Raw genomic sequence first — 15,729 nt, 5'->3', positions numbered from 1 at the left:
CCGCTTAACCGAGCGTTGTCACAGAATTGGCCACTGATCATTAACAGGAATTCTGGTAATGAACTTCGTTCGATGCAATCAGGAAAAGCTCATATTCTACAGGTACTTATCAGAGCCTCGTGGTTATGTGCTTGCTTTTAACTCGGCTAGGAAGTATGGTTTGCATCAGAGACGGCGAGGGATGGGTAACATAATGGCACTCTGCTGCTTCGCAAAGAAGGGTAAGAAACGCGAACCTCACACATCCACGAAGCGGTCACAGCATAGGTAGAATTACATATACTTGATGCGGGAGATAGCGTTTTCAGTGTGGTAGATGGGTGTCTCTTTGGCGAAAGGTGGGATTCCAGACGAAATTGGCATGGTCTTGCATAGGTACCATCACACGCAGTATCACAACGCAGGAACGGCGAGCACGAAGGAAACCTGTGCGACTGTGTAACCTTCTTTGTGAAACCCTGGGAAGTAGGACCTAGGCTACTAGGTAAGTTGAAAAGTGGTCAGCTCGGATAATTGATGGATATGGATCCCCGGATCTGCCACTAGGATGAACAACGGGGATCAAACAGACGGAAAAGGGGACGATCTGGTGAATGGAGTCTCGACTACGACTTCGAAAATAGAAAGTGGCTTCAACCATAGCGTACTTCTGGTGATGTGTAATAAAATGCTTTTCTTTCTCTCTCAGTTTCCGCTGATAAAGAACCGGCACAACCCACAAGAGCCGGATGAAAGCGTTGCATCGATGTCTCTGGATCAGTCGAAGACCTTCGAACACAGGCTCAAGAGTCAAGCAGACCAGGAATGGGATTTGTTGTTACATATTATCGTTGACTCGTCAGTCTCTTCAACGAACTTAGGACAAGCGATTAAACATAAGATGCACCAAAACCACCCCCACGCTCCTTAACTCAATGTAACAGAAGCACAAGCCAAGGACAGAAAGTTGCAGGCACAAAACAACCACACCAACAATGAGATTTGCCAATCAAACTGACATCAGGTAAGTGGCTTGGCTTATCATGTGTTTCTCAAGGTCAACGGTGCGTAGGGGCGCGTATTCTTAGTATCCATTGATGTTTATATTCTTCAAAAGCCAGTCCCCAGGACAGAGCGACCCAATCGCCACCTAAGACTACATTAGACCTACCCTAGGGGAGGAAAGAAAACACAGGAACTTGATACTAAATGACAAAAAGACTTAGGTAACATAGCCTAAGCTTAGGATAACTTTTGCTGAGTTTATTTTGACACCCCCTATTAAGGTTCGCTGTTTTCTTGCCCCGAGGGCTACCTTACCCAAAGTTCCACATGTGGACGGTCGATCTAGGTGGGTCGGTACCTGGCTCTACTCCGTACCTAGGTGCAACTGAGATGCAGGACGGAATGAAAGAGATTGAGCGAGAAAGGAGATGCATAGCGTCAGGGGATAAAAGATTGACTGGGGAATTGGCTAGTCCTGGGGTGAAGGGGCAATCGCCATTTTCCCCCCCTGAACGCAGTAATAATTGATTCAACGCGACGAGATCGAGCGGGGTTCCTTGGTTTGACGTGGATGAATGACAATATGTGCAATAGGTATATGAGATATATGCCCAATGTGCTACAGTGTGAAAGCTTAACTTACTATGTTTCTAGTTTTGACCCTTCGACAAAAATGGATGGGCTGGTGAGCCTGAATTCATTGATAGACTGAACTGTCCAAGCGGGTGGAATTGAGGCTGCTGAATCGGCTGCCACACGAAACGGCTCGTAGGTTACGAGACCAGTCACAATGCCATGGGTTGGATCGCAATAAACCCCTGATGCTTCAAAGGAGAGACAGGGAGGGTCTTTGGTTCCCTCGCGATAGGTTGATGGTTGCAGAAACTCTAAAATGCTTCGCTCGTCATTCTCGAGTTTTCAGACCAATGTCGCAACTATTCATTGGAAGCAGGTGGCTAGATGTTTCCAAAGCTCCTATTTGGGACATGGGTAAGGATATGGAATTGATGCAGGGGAGAAACACTGGATCTTAGGGGCGTCATAAGTCAATCAAGCACCATAAGTACAGAGTAGACTTCGAGTCTTAGCTTAGTCTAACAGCGTAACTCGACTGCAGTAGTTATATATGCTCTATTCTGTAGTCTCCAAGGCATGTTGTTCGCTTCCATATGTCGGATGCGACCATGAGGTTCTTCAAGTGTCCTGTGTTCCTTTATTGGTCCCTCGACCTGCAGTCCTAACAAAGGTTTCTTAGGCTGGCCACAACACACGGCCCTCCGTCGACAGTCCATTGTTCGAAGCTACCTGTTCAACGGCTGTACAAAGGTAGATACGGAAATGCTAAATGTATGGCCCTGAAATATGGAGGTGTTGTCGACGCTACTTGAGGTTGAGTGCCGTTGTGCACGGTTTAGAGGTATTCTCTTGATGTGATTGATGTACTTATATCCAACCAAAAGCGTCGCCGATGTTTGCTCTCCAGGCTAGGCCAGTGGCCAGGCACCTCCACTACCTACTACGTAACTAATGGAACTCCAGCGGATGTGCTCCACTGAGGAAGGTAGGTACTTCGCCCCATCTGCGGGCAATCCCCAATCCAAATCCCAATTGAACGCTGTTTACAGTACTAATATAATAAGGTATTGATACTGTACCTGTATCCGTACTTTCGCTTGACTTTACTTGATATAATACTCGACGACAAGGGTAATATTAAGTTTTTCGTTCAAATTCGTCTACCCTTCATAGAATCGCGTCTTCCATGCCATTGCTTCCACGTAAGATATCTTGGTGTTGGTTTGTCTCTGTGCCTCTCTTCTACCGAACTGTCGCCCACCTCAGGAAGTGATCCCGCCTATTGGGCCCCTATTTCTCCCTTTCCCAGGGATCATCCACCTTCGAGCCTCATTCGACCCGCTTACTCTGTGCTGTTCATACCCTCAGCTCTCTGGCCTGGCTACCTGGATACAGGTGATTGCCTTATGCACGCACATGCAACTCCATACACAGCACTCTTCAGACTCACCTGCATCAACAAAGCGCTTGACTGGCAGCATCCCCGTCCGCCCTCGAAGCCCCCAGCAGAAAGTTGGCCTGCATATGACGAGTTGGAACGGCTGATTCCAGCACCAGCATCCACTAAGAGTGTCCACTTCGATTTTCGACCCTCCCATCCCGAACGTCGTTCGACTTCCAGGGACTGGTCTAGCTTGGTGCCCCATCTTGTTGTTCCTGCTCACTTGTCCACGGTTGGATTCTGTAGTTGTGAGCTTGTGACGGCCATTCATTTTCTTATACCCCCTGGATGCTACACTCTTCAGGCCCGTTTGCAGTTGACTCCAGCACCTACAGTACAGTACTTATGCTCACACCTATCAAGTGCGCCTCACGCCAACAACGCCCGCACAACGCTTAAACGCCAACGCATCGATGCTCTCTGCATGGGTCTATAGTCCCCCAACCAGTCGCTCCGCTCGACGAGCCTGACCGATGCTCAGGCCACCATGGATAACGACATGGATATGGCCCTTCACGCGGGCCTCCAAGCGGACGTACAGGATGTAGACTCGGGTTTTCGAAACCCCAATCTGGAGCCTCACCACGACCTTCATCACCCCTCCCAGCACAATAAGAATCAGCACCCTTACGATCACGATAACGACCATAATCGTCGCATCGACCACGCCACTGACCTCAGACAAGACTATCTCAACGATCAGCTATCTCACGACCGCCGTCATTACCTCCCCGATTCTTCGCCTTCCGCCGCTCCTGCATCTCATTTCAACCAACGTAGCGCCTCTTCCCGTCCTCCTGTGCCTCACGCCGACGACTACGATTCAATTTCTACGGGAGCCCACCATGCCTTCGCCCCCGTAAACCCCGACGACTTCTACAAAAGCTATCGGGGAACATACCACAACAATCAAGAGTCCCTCTCTATCGGTGCCTCGGCATTGCGTCCGTCATTGCGCTCCAACGGTGATGGCACAACGCCAAAACTTCATATCACATTGCAAACAGAGATCAATATGCGTTCTACGTCAAATCCTGTCGACAACAGGCCTGCTCTTCCTGGGTATAAACCCACGGGAACTCACCCCAGTGTGAGGGATCTGAAAAGGCGCTTCGACCAGAATGGTGCCGCACCTTCATCAATTCCCCGTGCCCCAGCGCATACAGGAGCTGCAGCTAAGATTAGGCAAGATGTTGGTGTCAGTCCACAACCGCGAAATGGTGCAACGTCTTACTCGACATTACGTGATGGTTCAAATTCGTTCAGCAAGCAAACATTGTCCTCGTCAGCCCGCTCCCAGAGATCAAGATATGTTGCCGAGGACCAGGTCTCGAATAATTCTCAGTCTTTTGCCAGTCGTATAGGGAAACCGCGAAGTACTACTAGCGGAAACTCAAATGCCTCCAAACCCACGTCCAACTTGGCGCCAGAGTCTCCACCACAACAACCGACTTCTTCTTCTATCTCCCCCACACCTTCGCGTTCTCAAGGCTTGCTTTTTGGCGAGATTCTTCCCGAGCAACACAATTTTCCCACTGCTGGTTATGGAATTGAGGGCGTTCGCCCAAGAAGGACATCTGAATCCAGCTTACACCATCCCTTTAGCCATCAAAGAAGTCTATCTGATCCACCAGATGTCGCCGAGCCTTCGTCCCCAAGTATCTGGTATCGTAGCCTCAACGGCGACGATAACAACGGGCAACCTACCCAGGCCCCTCAAAAAGGCCACACACGGTCACATAGCGACATCCCAAAATCTCCTTCAGTACCTCCGGTATCTCGTAAAACCCCTTCTCGAAAATCCCCGACGACCAATACCTCGAGTGCTGGATCTACATCCAAACTGCCACGTTCTGTGAGAAAAGTGAATAGCACCAGTGATTCAACACCTTCGACGCGTTCGAACTCACCAACTCTCAAACGACCGCAAGTGAATGGCCGAACATCAAGGGCAGGAACTCCGACGACAAGGGCAAAAACTCCGACGAGGGCCAAGACACCCACCCAGAGCGGCGTTACTCGAAAAGCGACACCTCGAACTCTGGTCACACCAACGAACAATAATCGCCTTCAGGCAAATATCATAGCCCCTCCCCCGAAGCTCTCCCCTCCTCTCCGAAGTTCTCGGCCTCGTCAACCCGTTTCCGTGGCCACAACGGCAAGCTCTCGGATGAGGGCAGTGGAAAGAGCTAGGTCACCAAATCCTACATCCATTCCGCAGTCCAGGATCGCTGAGCCATCATCACGCCGTCGGAAGATCTCTGTAGGACCGATTGATTTTGAACAACGACGAGAACATATCCGACTAGCTTATACGAAGTCCATTCGAGAAAGCCAAGCGCTCGAGGCACGACAGAAGGCTGCAGACCGAAGACGGAGGGAAATGGAGGCTGCTGCCAGGGCGAAGGCTACTGCCGCTGCTTCTTCAAACTCGAACTCACCATCTATTACGCCAGAGCCTAATACCACAGAGTCGCCAATCCTCGCCGACATTCCACCAGTTCCGCCCCTTCCAGATGACCCTTTAGTATCGTCAGAGTTCAGGATTGGTAGTGGGCCAAGTTTGAGCCCGGAGGTTTCAAGTGCCACAGAAGTGCAAAATGCCTTGAACGTGGTTGACCTTTCAGATACTATTGCATTCTCAGGTAGCCATAATGTGTCTTACGATCAGCCTGATGGAGAGCCACGCCGAGATCAGCCTTCACCGTTTCTGGATGACCCAACGATGAGCCCGGTTGATATCGCAATGGCACTACCACCCGCTTCATTGATGCTAGCTGCGACCTCGCAGGCAATGCTTACCGACAAGCCATCAGCTCAAGACTTTGATTCACCCACCCTGGGTGTGCCTGGCAGCTTTCCAGCCCTCAGTCCTCCTATTGGTGAACCAGAGCGACCAACAACTGCCGTTTCGATAACATCAGAAACAACAGAGTTCGACAACGAACCTCAAATTACTCCTCCAAGGTCCTCACACACGCCGCTCGAAGTTCCCATCACGGTTATCAAGCCACCCAGTCCACAGACGCAGAGGTCCGCATCTCCTCCGAAGGCCGAGTACCATTACCCGTTCGAGGATGACCCTGACTCGCCAGTTCGACCAAAATCCGCATCCAACACCGTTGATGTAACTGAATATGCATTATCGAAGCACGATGAGGTTACTCTGCCTTTCATCCCTGGAGCATTCGATATTGAGGCCAAAGCAGAGGTGCCCCAACCAGAAGTTGAGTCTTATCAAACTACAATCGCCATTCTGCCACCCAGTGACGAACCAAGAGCGACTGAGAGCCTTGAAGAAACGGTCCCGTTCCCTCGAATTGAGCCCGAATATGAATCAGACTGCCATTCTGATTCGGAATACGATGAAGTTACGAGGCAGTATCGCCGCTCTCATGACGATGGTGCTATAACTGACAGCTGTACCGAGGACGTGGAGGAGGCCGGCAGAAATGACTGTAGATCAGAGGTGCCGTCGGACGACCAAGTCTCGTCACATCGTGCCTCGACTTGCGAATCTCTGGATACTAACAACGAGCCTCATTATGCTTATGATGAGCAGCGGCCGGAGATCTCAACAAATCTTATGGTACCGACTTTGTCAGCGACGAATAGAACAAGTCAGCAGTCAGCGTGGACTGACTTTTCGATCAATAGTGGCGACGTGTCTCCAGTGGGGCGCTCACCAGTGTTTCCCGATGATGACGAGAACGAAACTGGAGATCATGGCCATGTTACAATTTTTGAAACAACATCTATCCATCGAAATAGCCGACCTGCCGAGCGACCTTTGGAAATTCGCAACAGTCAACCGGAGATCCGACCCTCTACTGACTTGACCCAGTCGCCGTATCTAAGTCATCAACTCCCGGAGCTAGACACTGGAGATGGATTTTCCATTCCTTATCTTTCCAACAGAGCCAGCAAGAGCTTCTCGTACTTCCCGTCCCCTAATCACGAACCACCTCCCATACCAGCTTCAACATCAGGCTCCGCTTGCAATTCACAACGAGCATCAGGTGTTTACTATGAGCAGTCCCAAAGTGGAAGCACATTTGTCAATTCTGAAAGAGGCTCGCAGGATTATATTCCCATGATGACAACGCCTCAATCGATGGACAACACATCCCTGTCAACCCATAATCAGTATTTTGCGGATGCAACCACTTTGAACGGAGATGCAAACTCCGAAACATACGATAAACAGGGTCCAACAGGAAAGGAAAAGCACCGACTTGTTCAACGACGCAACGTTATAAAGGAGCTTGTTGATACTGAAGCTGTATTCGTGCGCGACATGAATATTGTTGAAGAGATCTACAAAGGGACAGCAGAGGCTTGTCCAAAGCTTGACGCCAACACTGTGAAGCTCATCTTCCGGAACACGGATGAAATTATTGCTTTCCACACCTCTTTCTTTGCTCAAATCAAAGAGGCGGTTCTGGCTGTTTACGCGATGCAGAGCCGGCGGTCTGCGCTTGCTAGGGAAGGCACATTGATATCGGAGCCCTCGCAGTTTAATCCTGCTGACATTGATGATACCAAAGATCGTTCAGTCCTAATCGGCCCTGTTTTCAAAGCCAATATGGAGAAGATGAAGCTCGCTCATGAAGGTTTCTTGAGGAAGAGTGATGGGGCAGCCAAACGACTCATCCAGATACAACAGGATCCCACGGTGAAAGTCTGGCTCAATGAATGTAACGAAGTTGCGAAGGACCTGACTGCAGCATGGGACCTGGACTCGCTCTTAATTAAACCAATGCAGCGCATCACCAAGTACCCAAACCTCATTATAACGCTGTTGCAGCACACCCCACAGGATCATCCCGATCGAGAAGGTCTAATCGAGGCTAAAGAGATCCTCGAGACGGCCATCATCGAGATCAACAAAACCAAGAAGAACTTCGAACTTGTTGGCCAGATTGTCGGCAGAAAGCGAAAGGAATCCGATGTTAAGGCAGGATTCGCGCGCGCATTCGGCAAAAGAGTCGACAAGCTCCAAGCGTCAGGTACCCGAGCGAGTGAAGATTCTGAATATGCTAAATTGAACGAGAAGTTTGGCGACGATTATCTGCGACTACAAGTTGTCCTCCGAGACGTTGAATTCTATACGAGGCAGGTATCTGCCTATGTACACGAATTTTTGCAGTATCTGTCTTCCATCGAGTTGGTGATGAGGCTACAACCAGGAAATCATCCTGAGCTTGAAAGCAAGTGGGTCCAGTTTAATATCTCGATGCGAGATCTCGAAAAGATTGCGCTTGAGGAGCATGTACGTGATTGCTTGAGTGACGCTTGTGGAAAAGAGTACTGACGGATACCAGTTATCGCAAGTCCGAAAACATGTCATTGAGCCGTTCGAACATGTTATCAAGGCCTACGGGAACCCGTCTTTGGCAATGAAAAAACGCCAAAAGCGCCGTGTTGATTACGAGCGATACGAACAGCTAAAGCGCGCGGGCAAAAGTATTGACTCCAAACTCAACGAGCTTGTTGAGCAGTACGATGCTCTGAACGATACGCTGAAGAAAGAGCTCCCCAGACTGTCTGCTTTGACTGAAAAGGTGGGCAACATCTGTCTAGGTAACTTTGTTAACATCCAAACAAGATGGTATGGGATATGGAAGGACAAGATGAAACTAGTTTTGGGCGACTGTCCTGATATGCCGGATCTTAAGGAGGTCGTGGCAACCTTCCAACGCGACTTCCCTTATCAACAGGAGCAGTTAGCCAGTATTGGTATCCTCAACCCCATGTATCGCGGTCGAGTTTCTCAGTCAACCACACGGAGTACCGAAGAATCATCATCCCTGAGGATGCGATCACGTCCGTCTGAGAGTGATTCGCGGGGTCGAGGTCACTCAATCAGCGGTGAACAGGCCCCAAGCGTTCCTGCACCCGAATTCACAAAACGCCACAGTGGTTCGTACACTGCGTCACCTACAGGTGTCACTTCTGGGAACATTCCGAGCCCACATCAGTATTATTATCGTGACTATTATTCGGGTATCGGGAACCACCAGCAGGGCACTGTATCTCCTCTCTCCCCAGATCTTCCTGGTAGCACGCGATCATTCGCCGCCTCTACGAGACCCAGTACAGGCAGAAGTTTTGATTCTGGGGGACTTCCACGACAGAGCTCAGACTCAGCTACACAACAGCTCCGAGACTCCCATACGACCTACAGTTCCCAGAATCAATCTCAAGAGGGCCGACGGTTTTCGGGGCTTTTCCACTCAGCTTTACCACCAGCCGACGGACCTGAGGATAGTGCTCGATCGTCTCGGGCTTCTTCAAGGGAGCGAGGACCTACAGACGACGGGTACAATGTGCTTTGGCTAGCGGCTTCCCTCTTTGAGTTCAATATTGCAACGACAAAACACGAAGCTGGCTATCCGTACTTGGTCTATCAGGCTGGCGAAGTAAGTTGACTCACCCCACAAATGATCATGGTTCTGGGTGCTAACTGCTAGTCTAGATCTTCGACGTCCTTGGCGAGAAGGGAGAGCTCTGGTTAGCAAAGAACCAGGATGATCCAGACGACCGCGTTGGGTGGATTTGGTCAAAGCATTTTGCCAGGCTCGCTGATTCATAACCACGGCCCATGACTGACTGAAACTTCAGCAGGCAGTGTCAAGCTAAACTGCTATCTTATCAACTACGCAACACATCCAAGATTTATACTAGGATTCAAGGAAGGAGCTTGGGCGTTTATTACACGGACATAACGATTTGGAGCTGCGGCAGATTCACCCGGTCCCAAGACGCATCCATGTTGATCGGCTTTTTAACATTTGTCTTCTATGAATTTCCTCGCCTTTTCTTCAACCTTCAGCTCCTATTTATGCTGAACTCACTGTTCGACAATGTGTCGTTTGGTCCAGTTTTCATTTGTTTGTCTGGGCTTGTATTTGGGTAAAAGCCTTCAGTGTCCTATACGCGAAAGCAGAAAACATGGGATGAAAGAGAGGCGTGGTTGGGGCCTTGACTTTTAAAGCAGGGGAGCCAGGCGTTCAGAGTAAAATACCAACGTATGTAAGATTCCAGGTGTGAATAACGAGGGATGAACCCGAAACCAACTCGTAGCAGTGGGGGAAATGTAAAGAATCGTATTGACTAAAATATGGATGGAATGAGATACCAGTGGCCCAAGCATGATGAAGCTTGAATTATCAAATTTGGTTACGTGGATCACTATGTGCGGTCTTGTATGATTTTCTCGGTGGCAAGATCTTTGTATGGTGTCTTTTGGCACTCTTATAGGGCTTGAGAATCATTATTTAGCTGGCTACCAATTAGCACATCGTTAACATTTGTTGTTTTTCATACGCGCACTCATCATCTACCAAACGGTAGATGATGACTCTGACATGTGACTTGGAACTAATCCCCCAGACTGGAACGTTAGAAAGATCCGAAAGTGGAACTGCCGCATACAGGCGAATCCCCCGCCCTTCCAGGGGAAAGGGGGTAGCATACTGCTGCCCTGTGGGCAGCGCTAGAGCAATAGGTAGGTACCTCTTTATTACCTTTCGTAGTGCTAATCAATCTTGGCTGCTTTGTTACTACATACCTACCAATCCATCAGCTGCAAGTCTGGCATCTCTGCTTTACCGATCCTACATTACTCGACAGCTTTGCCAAGTCTCTCGCTTCAATTTAACCCCTGGCAGAGCAAGAAGCCTCGCGAAAAGGTACTGTTAACTCTTTCAAGGTTCCCCCGTTTCATGACCCACATTACACGATATGCCCGCGACAAGCTCGCCGGAAGAGCAGGCGGTCGATCGCGAGTACCCGCAACGGCATCGTCATCATCCTCATCAGGAACTTGGACCGTTGCAGTATAACCACAACGTGGCTGAATTCCAGTCTCGGCTTCATTTTCAACAGAATCAAAGCTCACGGTCAACCATACAGCATCAAACTTCTCAACAAGATTTACGTCACTCGTGTCCTCAGTCTAACACTCATCTCGCTGTCCCGAGTGTATCTGCTGCAGGCTCGACATCCCGCTCGTCTTCAATTTCTCCTATTCCAACACCGTCGATATCTCCTCCAGCTTCTGCCGTATCTATCAACGCTCTGTACTCACCCCGAGATTATTCGCCACCAGTACCAACTCCCTCTTCGACCGGTACCGAGGTTTATGGCAGCCATCCGCAGCGAGACTCATACGATTGCAATAGCTCGGGTAGACACAGCCAGGATAACGTTAGCTTTGAATCTCAAGGGCGCAATCCGGCCAACATGGCCAGCTGGTCAGGACAGCCCGCCATCAGAGGCAACTCCGAGGCTGTGCGCATGATTCTGTTGAGTTTCGTCACTATTGGCATAACGTACGTTTACTTAGCCCACGAGCTGCAGTAACAGTAATCCAATTTGAGCTGGCTTTCTAACATTGGTTCATCCAGTTTCACGTGGGGTATCGAAATGACATGTAAGTCTACAGTTTCATCATCTCCTGGCGTACCTTGCTGAAGAGTGTTTAGACTGCACGCCATATCTGCTTAATCTTGGTTTAACCAAAAGCAACACATCTCTCGTATGGATTGCTGGTCCGTTGTCCGGTCTCATAGTTCAGCCTGTTGTCGGCGTCATTGCGGATGAGAGTAAGTCCAAATGGGGACGTCGGCGACCGTTGATGGTAGTTGGCTCCATTATTGTTGCTATAAGCCTCCTAATATTAGGCTTTACCCGCGAGATTGTCGGTTTCGTGGTGGCCGATGATGAGGCTGCCAAGCGACCTACAATAGTATTGGCTGTATTGGCCATATATGTTGTTGATTTCGCTATTAATGCTGGTATGGTGCTATAAGCGTCTCCTCAACTCTGCCAAAACTAACGACTTTTTCAGTCATGTCATGCTCCAAGAGTCTCATTGTTGACACATTACCAATCCACAAACAGCAGACAGGGGCGGCTTGGTGTAAGTTTACTTATGGATGTTGCTTTGATGTGAGCCGAATTAACGTTCTTTGTAGCAAGTCGTATGTCTGCAATTGGTCATATGATTGCGTATGGTGCCGGGGCTGTAGATTTGTTAAAGCTCTTTGGAACCACGTTTGGCGATACTCAGTTCAAACAGCTCACGGTCATCTCAACCATTGCTCTTCTCAGTTCAACGTCACTCACTTGCTGGGCCGTTACAGAGCGGGTTCTGCTAGCCTCCAAACCAACCCAGCATGAGGGTCGCTTCAAAGTCTTTCGCCAAATCTGGTCGACACTTCTAAACCTACCTCCTCGAATTCAAGCCATCTGCTGGGCACAGTTCTGGGCTTGGATCGGTTGGTTCCCTTTCCTTTTTTATAGCACCACATGGGTTGGTGAAACATACTTTCGTTACGACGTGCCCGCCGATGCAAGGAAATCTAAGGATACTCTCGGTGCCATTGGGCGCATTGGAAGCACTGCGCTTGTTATTTACTCCGTAATCACGTTTGCAGGTGCCTGGATTTTGCCCATGTTTGTGCAGTCTCCTGAGGACAACTCCTTTACCCATCGGCCTCCTCAGGCAATCGCAGGCTTCTTGACACGGTTCAACAAGGTAAAGCCTGATCTATTGACCGCTTGGATGCTTGGGCACATAATGTTTGCTGCGTCCATGTCTTTGGCGCCATTTGCAACCAGCTTCCGATTTGCGACTGTTCTGGTGTGTCTATGCGGCATGTAAGTCTTGCAGCAGCTTTCCGCCTTCCGTATGATGCTGATGCGTGTTTAGACCTTGGACTCTCGCTATGTGGGCTCCGAGTGCTTTCCTCGGCGTCGAGGTCAATAAACTCGGCGGTGGCGCGGGATCAGATGGCGCATATCGTCGCATTTCGGATGAGCCCGACATCGAGCTCTCCGAGATCAGCCACGATGATGCACCTTTGCAGCTCGATCATGGTTCAGAGGTTGACATGCCATCTACGGCTTCTACTGGCGAGTTATCAGGTATCTACTTCGGCATCCTGAACATTTACACGACGTTGCCACAGTTTGTTGGTACGTTCATATCTACCATCGTGTTCGCGGTCCTCGAGCCTGGAAAGAGTCCCGAGCTCGCGGGTGATGAAAAGAAGCAGCCAGATCCAGATGGCCCGAACGCCATTGCGGTGTGCCTATTCATTGGAGCCATGAGCAGTTTGGTTGCAGCATATGTGACCCGGAAGCTAAAGGTCACATAAGATAGACAACTCTATAGGGTTGTCGTGTATTACTTGTATGTTCTTACTATTTATGTTGTAATTCTTCATTCATGACTCATCTGACTTTGGGGTTGGATTTCTTTTTGGTGTATTGGCGCAGAGGTCATTGCCAGCTGGGCTCGAGACTCATATAGTGAGTCGTAGCTGTATTTGGAGTGCGGTTTGAGTGCAGAGCGTGTCAAGAATCATGATATATGCATGAGGTAGAGTTCATCACCATACGGAGTAGTTCGGCTCTGATTGATATCTAAGATAGAAAGATGTGACTACGCTAACCACATACACGCCAGAAATCACAGATGTCGCAAGGGGTATCCTCCTCCAGTGTCGTCTCTTTCTCTGTAATCATCAACGCATCCGTACCATCCCACTTCATAGTCTGCATTGGTGTCCCGTATACAGTGATTCTATTTGTCCTTCTCATTCTCAGCTTCGGATACCTTCTCCCACTCGTCCTCCGTACTAACACTTGATTGTGTGCCCGTAGCCCCAGAACGTTGCTTCACTTCGCCCTTTGACTGAACAGTCTCGACTCCAGCAGCAGCTACAGCAACGGCAGAGGTTGTTGCGGCGACGGGAGACGGCTTGCTCGGGACAGTCGTCTCGACCTCTGTCTCGCTGTCTTCACCATCGTAACCCGACACCTCTTTCTGTTGTTGCTTCTCTTTCTCCTCCTTTTCACGCTGCTCTCGCTGGGCGATGGCAAGCTCGGCGGCAAACCAGTTGACGCTCCACCACAAGCCGCCACAGAGGATGGAAAGAATGATGCAGTGGATATTGTATGTCGCAAGTAGGAGACAGAATAGTACGGTTTGGAGAGCGGCAAAGGAGGCATTCGCGGCCTTGAGGATGGTGGGCGTCGGGCCTGGGGTAAAAATGTCCTCCCAAAGCTTGACGATGAAGGATGACATGGTTGGTGTTCTACCGCGGGGTCGTTTTCGGCGGGGGTTTTGTTGCTCAAAGTAGTGGGCTATGGGAGGGAGAATCCTGGTATCTCGATCGCGTTGATGTTACGATTCTGTACGGTATGTAACGAGGGAAGACAAAGATCTTTCTGGTGTAATCCTTAGTTCGTAGTTGCAGGTTTTATTCTCAAGGACAGAGGCGGTCGCTGCCTGGCGACCACTCTATTTCGCTAATAGCGTAACTTGTACCAACCGACTTGTACGAGTGTTCTTTGTTGCCCACTTAAGCGAATCTATCCGTGGATGTAATAGAATACCCGTATTGAAGCAGTACTGTGGTTGTTAGTTGAATACCTAGGTAGGTATTGGGCTGGTGTGTCCTACTAAGGTAAGAGAGTGTATCTGCAATGACGACAGGTGGTTGGTTCCGGTGCCGTGAATGACCCAGATCGCGTGCCGGGCTTCTATTGGATTACATAAGGCATCGCCTTTGAGACTGTTTTCAACATGACCCTGTGATGATACAATCATGTCTGTGTTGCTTATTATTGATTTACTTGTGTTATGAGTTCGCTGGCCTTTCCTGTTGAATTTTCTCATGGTCTATGGATCCTGGGGTGTAGAACCGCATCCCTTATGATATATTTGATATTGGTGTCATTAATGTCGTCAACTGCTCACGACACACGATTTGATGCCAAGCTTCGTTATCGAGAACAACAAACCAACAATGCTATCATTACGATGAGGCGGGAACGGCGCAGTTTTATAAGAATATCAGTTTATTTCCTTCCACTATCTTTCTCAACATACCTAATCGATGCCAGGTTCAAGTAGCGAAAATCACAAGGCTACCCTATACCACGCCATTCAACAGAACCATAACTGCTAACTCTAGTGGTTATGTTAGCACCCAGCGTTCATCAAGCTTGAAATGCAAGAATAGTCAATGGAAACAGGTTACGGGTAGAACGGGATATGATAAAATCCCTTCGACCTGCACATTTCGCCAATATAAAGATAATCTATGTGAACGATAATGTTTTAATATCAAGTAGGAATATCCTAGGGGAGGAAAGAAAACTTGAGCAGAAAGACTGCAAGTGATAAAAAAGAATATTTAGGCAAATCTAGCCTGAGGCTATGGAACAGTTTGCCGCACTGAAAAGCCGCAGTACCCGACGTTGCCGCCTGAAGTGAGATTAGGAGAGATCACCAACGTCAAGGTGAACAAATGGAGCCAATCATAACCCAGTCTGACCGAAGCGCATATGACCGATTCTAGCAAGAAACTTTAATGTAAGTGGAAAGAAAACAAAACCGATTACTCCACTTGATTGATATGAGCTTGGACAACATTCCCTATCCTATCTTCTTCCCTTGATCCCACGCACAGCCTCAAAAGAGAAAGGCTCTCGCCCAGGGCGCCATAAGGCATGCCTCAGGGGGCAAGAAAACACCGAACCTTGATATAAGGTGTCAAAATAAACTTAGCAAAGAGTACCCTAAGTTTAGGCTAAATTTACCTAATATTTTTATCGCTTAGGGTCAAGGTCCCGAGTTTTCTTTCCTCCCCTAGGCATGAGAATAGGCAACACAGGACAGTCCACAGCCACCCCCGTTATATAACTGTGCC

The 15,729-nt window shown here is 49.0% G+C and overlaps 3 protein-coding genes across 3 annotated transcripts; 2 read left to right on the top strand and 1 right to left on the bottom strand.

Annotated features, from left to right (window-relative positions):
• Positions 1 to 3,488: 3,488 nt before the first annotated feature.
• FTJAE_298 (Rho guanine nucleotide exchange factor gef1) lies at positions 3,489 to 9,596 on the top strand (the record flags this gene model as incomplete). The annotated part of the gene is made up of 3 exons (XM_037349227.1): positions 3,489 to 8,273; positions 8,326 to 9,423; positions 9,480 to 9,596. The coding sequence occupies 3 exons, from the start codon at positions 3,489 to 3,491 to the stop codon at positions 9,594 to 9,596; spliced, it is 6,000 nt and encodes a 1,999-aa protein (XP_037212646.1).
• A 1,151-nt stretch (positions 9,597 to 10,747) lies between these two features.
• FTJAE_297 (SUT1D-like sucrose transporter) lies at positions 10,748 to 13,167 on the top strand (the record flags this gene model as incomplete). The annotated part of the gene is made up of 7 exons (XM_037349217.1): positions 10,748 to 11,337; positions 11,413 to 11,438; positions 11,491 to 11,610; positions 11,689 to 11,802; positions 11,856 to 11,927; positions 11,983 to 12,667; positions 12,720 to 13,167. 7 exons carry the CDS (start codon positions 10,748 to 10,750, stop codon positions 13,165 to 13,167), a joined length of 2,055 nt encoding a protein of 684 aa, XP_037212645.1.
• A 428-nt stretch (positions 13,168 to 13,595) lies between these two features.
• FTJAE_296 (PKR1) lies at positions 13,596 to 14,099 on the bottom strand (the record flags this gene model as incomplete). The annotated part of the gene is made up of 1 exon (XM_037349206.1): positions 13,596 to 14,099. One exon carries the CDS (start codon positions 14,097 to 14,099, stop codon positions 13,596 to 13,598), a length of 504 nt encoding a protein of 167 aa, XP_037212644.1.
• Between the last annotated feature and the right edge of the window lie 1,630 nt (positions 14,100 to 15,729).

This window comes from Fusarium tjaetaba (assembly GCF_013396195.1).
Source record: "Fusarium tjaetaba strain NRRL 66243 chromosome Unknown NRRL66243_c0000010, whole genome shotgun sequence".
NCBI classification, from domain to species: Eukaryota; Fungi; Ascomycota; class Sordariomycetes; order Hypocreales; family Nectriaceae; genus Fusarium; species Fusarium tjaetaba.
This window is presented reverse-complemented; position numbering and strand designations above follow the sequence as displayed.